Source organism: Nicotiana tomentosiformis, chromosome 5, assembly GCF_000390325.3.
Source record: "Nicotiana tomentosiformis chromosome 5, ASM39032v3, whole genome shotgun sequence".
Taxonomy (NCBI): domain Eukaryota; kingdom Viridiplantae; phylum Streptophyta; class Magnoliopsida; order Solanales; family Solanaceae; genus Nicotiana; species Nicotiana tomentosiformis.
The window spans coordinates 971893-978920 of NC_090816.1; the positions used below are offsets into that span (position 1 = coordinate 971893).

General features: G+C 35.9%; 1 protein-coding gene across 6 annotated transcripts; it reads right to left on the reverse strand.

The window, feature by feature from the left end:
* Positions 1–991: 991 nt before the first annotated feature.
* Positions 992–3768, reverse strand: LOC104086029 (uncharacterized). 6 transcript variants are annotated; one of them, XM_070201900.1, is made up of 6 exons: positions 3402–3762; positions 2510–2613; positions 2093–2219; positions 1760–2020; positions 1567–1680; positions 992–1472 (listed from the first exon to the last, which is right to left on the reverse strand). In XM_070201900.1, exons 3-6 carry the CDS (start codon positions 2195–2197, stop codon positions 1398–1400), a joined length of 555 nt encoding a protein of 184 aa, XP_070058001.1. In that variant the 5' UTR covers positions 2198–2219; positions 2510–2613; positions 3402–3762; the 3' UTR covers positions 992–1397. The 6 variants fall into 6 exon arrangements, 5 of the variants coding, with proteins under 5 accessions (XP_070058001.1, XP_070058000.1, XP_070057999.1 ...); XM_070201899.1 differs by having other exon boundaries at positions 2510–2986; XM_070201898.1 differs by having other exon boundaries at positions 2287–2986.
* Between the last annotated feature and the right edge of the window lie 3260 nt (positions 3769–7028).

The following is a 7028-nucleotide window of genomic DNA, read 5'->3' on the forward strand; positions in this document are numbered from 1 at the left end:
ACACAAGCAAAAAACATGCAGTGTTGTAAATTGAAGCGACATAACACAAATGGACGCAACATTATATACACAATGCATGGTGTCCCCGTTTTTAACACTGCAAACAATAGATCCACTTTATTTTTATTCTTGGACTTCTGGATGTTCTTTATGAACTTGAATTAAAAGTCCTCCTTGAATTATGAGTTGAGAATAAAATCTAAGAACTTGAGAACACAATGTCCTACATGCCAACTTGAGGGATGTTCTACAAGTCTGACGTCTACGGAGTTAATAAGATGAGGTAGCAGCAAAAAATGATTCTCTGTTCCCTTAAGAGACATTTATGTCTCATTCGAGACAGTGAATTCGATTCTAAGGACAAAAACAAAGAAAAGAAACTGAAAACGAGACAACATTAAACCACCAGAACCCCAGTTGGTATTCAACAACAAAAAAAAGAGATCCCAAGACAATATTCATACCTAAAATCTACACCTAGTTTTGCATTGAAGGATAGTTTATTACAAACTATTGGTCAATCACCTACCAGTTGATAGTATCTCCCCCTCCTTCTGCTTCTCTTTTACAATCAACAATTTCTATCATGCATCAACATGATTAATGTATATACAAAGCATGAAAAGGAAAAAAGGAATAAAAGAATAAATCCCTCTGTATAACAAAAAGGTCCAAAGTTATCGAAAAGCCAGAACACACAAGGATGTAAGCTTCCGTGAATATTACACAACTTCCAAATCGTTGACCATATTATTATTAATGAATCGGCAAAAATCTTATGACTGCACCAACTACAAGAAAAGACCAAATGGAAGTTTTCTTGCCTACAGAAAATTCTAATGTCAGATGATCTCTTCAAACTAAATGACACCATCTTCGTTATGAAAATTACCTGGATAACAGTCTTCATTCGACAAATGCTTCAATCTTTTTCCAATCTCGGTCAAAGCTGCAAGAAAATCAACAAAATGCATCCTCCACTATTTAAAAATATGGCAAAACAAATATCTATAACTTGCGATTGAGTCTTACAGCTACTAATTTATAGATCCAAATACAACCCTAAACATTCAAACACCATTCAAGTAACATCCTAACCAAATCAAACAAAATGTTCCAAACATCACAACTACAACAACTAATTTTCATCATCAGAGTTAGACTGTGGATCAGATTGACAATAGTCCATGAAGTTATGCGCTAGCTTCTCCAGTCCTTAAAGTTTTAAATGGTCTGCTTTGTGCTTTCCCAACATAATGCATCTATATATTCCTGATTGCGCGAACTAGAAGAAGCACCAGACTATTTTGACACCGAACGGCCTAAGCAATGGTGTGATCCAAGGTTGTAGGCTCTACTTTTCTCTATGCCATCAACCATATCCCTCAATATTGAAGCTACATCATCCGGTGACGGTTGGATTGAGCTACCATCCTCGGAAGCCGATTCACTTTCACACCATTCAGCCAAGCCTTTTTTATACCAATCGTGAAATGAAAAGTATTAGCATTATATAAACGAACTCATGTTAAAGAAAACGAAATAGTCCTAAAATTAGGATCTTACGTATGTCCCCTCAGCATGCGGCTTGCCCCGAATTCTTGTACCATCTTTTTTCTTTTTCGCAGGTGGCTCCTCAAAGACCTCACCATAAGTTATAGTTCTTCCTTTTAACTTTTCCTGCAAAAGAAACAAATATGAGTGGATAAAAGGCAATTGTGTTTAGCAAAAATCAAGGAAAATTTAATAAACAAGTTACCAATCTCCTTCGATTGGTCCCTATACCAACTGAGCCACCCTTGTCGGAGGCTCGGACTGCCTTTGCTTGGGTGCTCTTCTTCTGAAATTTCGCACTGTCCCACTTCTCATTAAGTCTAGCACATACATCTTCGAACATCCAGCTGGGCTTCTGAACCTTTCTCTGAGCAGTCCACAAGGTATCTTTAAGCAGATCAGCAGCTTTCTTCTTGAAATTACTACTTATTTGATGATCATGTTGGGTATGCCATGCACACCTGCACTGCAAATAATTTATAACATTAGATGAAAAAAATTAATTTTATAAATAGTATAAAAATTAATTTATTCGTACCCTAAAGCAATTCCACATCTGGTCTCTGACAATGTACGGTATCTCTCTCCAGGTATTCCAAACGTCACGATAAGATGCTATAATAGAATCCCTAACAGCTATCATAGATAGAGTGGAGGGAAAAAATCTGCAATCAAATTCAACATATGTAAAAATATATTCAATAATTAACAACTAACAAAAGGATTGCTTACCTAGTAGTCCCATCGGGAGCGATAATCAACCTTTGAAAATGATCCAACCCTCCAACCTCTCCACGATTGGGAAACCTTTCTTAGTTGTGCAATAATCATTAGGTAAGTCAATTTTATATCAGATTAAGTTCATTCATGAGCCCAACGAAAGAGTCCATGGCCGCTCGCGGAATATTCCAATGCGATTTAATACTTAGTAATCTATGTGCAAGAGAATACTTACAATGCATTGAGCCTTCAGAGTGGCTGACTAGCTTCCTCTAAATGTAAAGAAGCGATTAGCCTCATAATTAGGAGAATGTTGAACATTTGATTGGGACTGAACCCCTGCGTACATCCCAAAATCACCCTTAACCATTTTATTGAATCGAGAATTTTCAAAATTCTTCTCCACTAATCGACTACTCTCACCACTAGAAAGTTTTTGAAAATCGACATCAATTTCTCCATGAATAGTCCACACATAGTAATTTTTCATAAACCCTTTCCTATAAAGATGTCTTTTAACATCCTCTATTTTCAACAGCTTTCTACATTTGTATTTCATACAAGGGCACCTAATCATCCCTTCAGTGAGAAAATCATAAAGTGTTTTCGCCTTAGCAATAAATCATGCAACTCCTTCTATAAATTCCTCTCTCAATTTCTACCGATTAGGATAATTTCTATCATACATCCATCTGCGATGTTCAAGTTCCATCTACACAAAGAGCAAAAATACAAATTGAGATACTTAAAAATAATTTATTTTTTCAAATTAATTTACACTCTTCTGCCTAACATTCAAAGGTTCAAAATAATTACTAAATAAAATTAACAAGGTCCAAATATTTATTGGGGAAAACAAACTACTTTTGCAACACAAGATTATAAAAAACGTTCAATCTATGCAATTTATGAACACTATGGTTGATAACCCTAAACCCTACACTAATTCAAGTTCGCATAAGGATTCAAGTTATCTGTAAACCACAATAGTCATTCCATATCAGTGCTTCAAATTGCACATATTTGGGGGGGGGGGGGGGGGGGAATAAGCAAGCATGCACAGCAGTTAAACTTGGATACACAACAAATTTAAAAGAACAAAATTTGCTTTAAGCATAGCGTCAAACCTTAGCTCAAAGAGAGAAAAAAGCCCTAAAAAAGAGGTGCCGCCGCTGGAGTGAAGAGGAATAGAGAGTCACGAAATGAGATATGGTCCACAAAATAATCTCATATAACATAAGTTTTTCGACGGCTTTCGGTCGAAAAAAACCGACGAACACTAGTTATAGATATTTGCCTCGATCTTTGGTATATTTTCCGATATTGAATATTTTTTTTAGCCTTAATTTCCAGCTGTAAGGCATTGTCTCTTGTTCCGACTGCCTCCGTCGGAAGTTCGGTCTGTCATCACTGAAGAAATCCATATTCGAATCCAAATTTCCCGCTCCGTTTAGCAGACCCATTTTACTGTGTTTTTATAGGGAGTCAAAAGAGAATATTCAATTTGGCAGTTATTAATTTTTTAAGATTTTGAGGTTCGATTTTTTAATAATCAAGTTACTTAACATTGAATAGTTTGATCAGTTAATTACATTAATCTAGTTTTCTTATGATATTAGTACTAAATACTAGACTCTATAGGAATATATCTTGACCATAGATATTTCTAACTCTGATATTTCTTCAGAAATAACTTTAATTCTATGAGCTTAATTAGAATAATTTTGTTATCTCATATACATTAAAGGGAAAAGACTCAAAATTGCCTTCGTGGTTTTCGAAATGACTTATTTGTACCCTCCGTTTGAAGAGGTCACGTGTAATCTTGTCGTTAAACAAGTGATCCACTGATACCCTTCTCGACTAACGGCTCCGTTTTAGGCCCTTTGTTTTTCCTCAAAAAATCCACATCACGACACGTGTCCTCCAAAACCACCCTTTTGTTTTTTTTTTACATGCCCCCTCACTTATTTTACCCACTTTTCCCACCCCTTTAGCCTATCCGTATCAGACTCCAAACAATATTTCACCACAAAAATTACCATTCATTAGTAATACGTAGATGATGATTGTGTTGTTAAAATTTATTACCATGTCTAAATTTATTAGTAATCGAAGAATTTAGAAAGTAAAAAAGTAATACGTAGTATAAAATTTAATCCAATAAAAAAATATATGATCGACATGTAAATGATGATTGCGTTGTTCTCAATCTTACGTTCTTCGAGATGGCGAGGAATGGTGTGATAGTACGCTTTGATTATAAAAGCTAAATCCAACATCGCCAACGGTCACCCTCTCTGCCCAAACCCCCCATTTACGTCCATTATGCCCCGTTGAATTATATTACATACAATTTCACTTGCAAATATTTAGGTCTCATTAATTATCAAGATAAAGTAACCAGTGCTCGAGCCCGAGCCCCAATTTTTATCAAGAAGTGTCAAAATATAAATAATTAGATATATCGAAAAATCAAAGGGAGTCAACGTATAGTAAATATACATAAAATAAAAAAAATTATCTAGCAATATAGTGTAATTTTTCGGCGAAGGGGTATCGCTTGACACCCCTTGATTCAATGTGGCTCCGCCATTGAAAGTAACTCTGCTTCGACAAAAATGAAATACTAATGAATGATAATTTTTGTGGTAAAGTATTGTTGGGGGTCTGATGCGGATGGGGTAAAGAGGGTGGGAAAGGTGGGTAAAATAAGTGAGGGGACATGTAAAAAAAAATGAGGGTGATTTTGGAGGACACGTGTCATGATGTGGATTTTTTGAAGAAAAACAAAGGGCCCAAAACGGAGCCGTTAGTCGAGAAGGATATCCGTGGACCACTTATTTAATGGCAAGGTTACACGTGACCTCATTTTCAAATGGATACATTAAATTGTCTCCTTTAATATGCTTATTTGTCCCCTTTTTATAAAAATAAATTCTATTATATTAATTGGATTAGGGAAAAAGGACAAAATATAAATTGAACTTGTACCTATTGTTTAAGATACTCCCCGAGGTGCCACCTATTAGTTTGTCACTTATAGGTTTTTTATTAATTTGGACAACGTTTTTCATATTATATACTTCCTCCGTTTCAATTTATTTTGAACTTTTTAGAGTACGAAAGTCAAATTAACTAATTTTCGATATAAATAAGGATATAGATTCTTTAAGTTTTTAAAATATTTAGAAACTAAAAAAAGTACTATAAGTTAGTAGTTAACAACTAAAAACAATTAAAAATTATTTGCTAAAAATATGATCAAATAAAACCTTATTTGTCTCTCCAAATAGTAAAAGATTGATTCTTGTTTAAATCGAGAGAGCAATAGCATTAGAAATGTGATGACCCAAAATGTCATCTTTAAATTTGATAATTAATTTTATATTTTAAGACCTCGAAAAGCACTATTTATCACTTTCCGACTTGCGTGTGCAGTCCGTATAATTTTCCGAAAAATTTTTATATGAAAAATAGATTAAAATGTGAAATAGAGCTTTAAAACTCAACTGAGTTGACTTTGGTCAACATTTTTAGCAAACGGACTCGGATCAATGTTTGGGACTTGGGCGTCCCGGAATCGAATTCCGAGGTCCCTAGCCCGAGATATGAAATTTTGATGAAAAGTTTAAAAGTTTGGAAGCTTAATGATTTTTAAGAATTTACGGATATTGAATTTATTGATATTGAGTCCATATTTTGGTTTCGGAACCCGGTATAGGTCCACTATAATATTTATGACTTGTCTGCCGAATTTGGTGGGAAACGGAGTTGATTTGACGTGATTTGGACGTCCGGTTGTGAAAATATAAGTTTTAAAGTTTTCTTGAAAATTTCATTCGATTTGGGGTTCGATTCGTAGTTCTAGGTGTTATTTTGGCAATTTGATCGCGCGAGCAAGTTCTTATGAGGTTTTTGGACTTGTGTGCATGTTTGGTTTGAAATTCCGAGGGCTCGGGTGAGTTTCAAAGGGTTAACGGATCATTTTTGGACTTGGAAAAAACTGCAGAAATCTACTTCTGGTATCTTTCTTCGCGTTCGCAAGAGATGTCTTGCGTTCGCGAAGAGGAGACAGACGGAATTGTGCTTCGTGTTCGCGAAAGAGAGAACGCGTTCACGAAGGGGTCGAGGTGCAAAGCTTCGCGTTCGCGATCGAAGCCTCACGTTCGCGAAGGGGTCGAGGTGCACAGCTTCGCGTTCGCGATCGAAGCCTCACGTTCGCGAAGGGAAAGAGGCTGGCCAGGAAAATTGCCTTCGCAAAGCCAGGCAAGCATCGCGTTCGCGAGGTAGCCCTCACGTTCGCGAAGAGTAAAATTGGACAGCACAAATTTGTACTTCGCAAACGCGAGGCACTAAGCGCGTTCGCGAAGGGTAAAAATTCCAGAAGGAGAACTTAAGTTCTCGAAAATGGGATTCGTCCCATTTTCAACCCTTTTCCATTTTTGAGCTCAGGTAAGGTGATTCTTGGGCGATTTTCACAGAAAAATATTGCGGTAAGTGTTCCTTATCCTATATTGATTATATTTCATGATTCCATACTCATTTACACCATGAATCCGTGAATTTATGGAAGAAAAATCAGATTTTTATAAAATTTTCCAAAACCGAAAATTTAAGATTTGAAGGTCCATTTGACATCGGAATTGGATAACTTTTATTTGGTTGAACTCGTAGCGGAACGGGTGTTCGAATTTCGTAAGTTTTTCGGGATTTGAGATGTGGGTCCCACTGTCGAATATTTAAATGAATTT

Coding starts and splice junctions, on each gene's coding strand:
- LOC104086029 (XM_070201901.1), bottom strand. CDS start 2,197: ATGATAGCTGTTAGGGATTCTATTATAGCATCTTATCGTGACGTTTGG. Junction 2,021..2,092: donor AGATGTGGAATTGCTTTAGG/GTACGAATAAAT, acceptor AATTATTTGCAG/TGCAGGTGTGCATGGCATAC. Junction 1,473..1,566: donor CGCATGCTGAGGGGACATAC/GTAAGATCCTAA, acceptor GGTATAAAAAAG/GCTTGGCTGAATGGTGTGAA.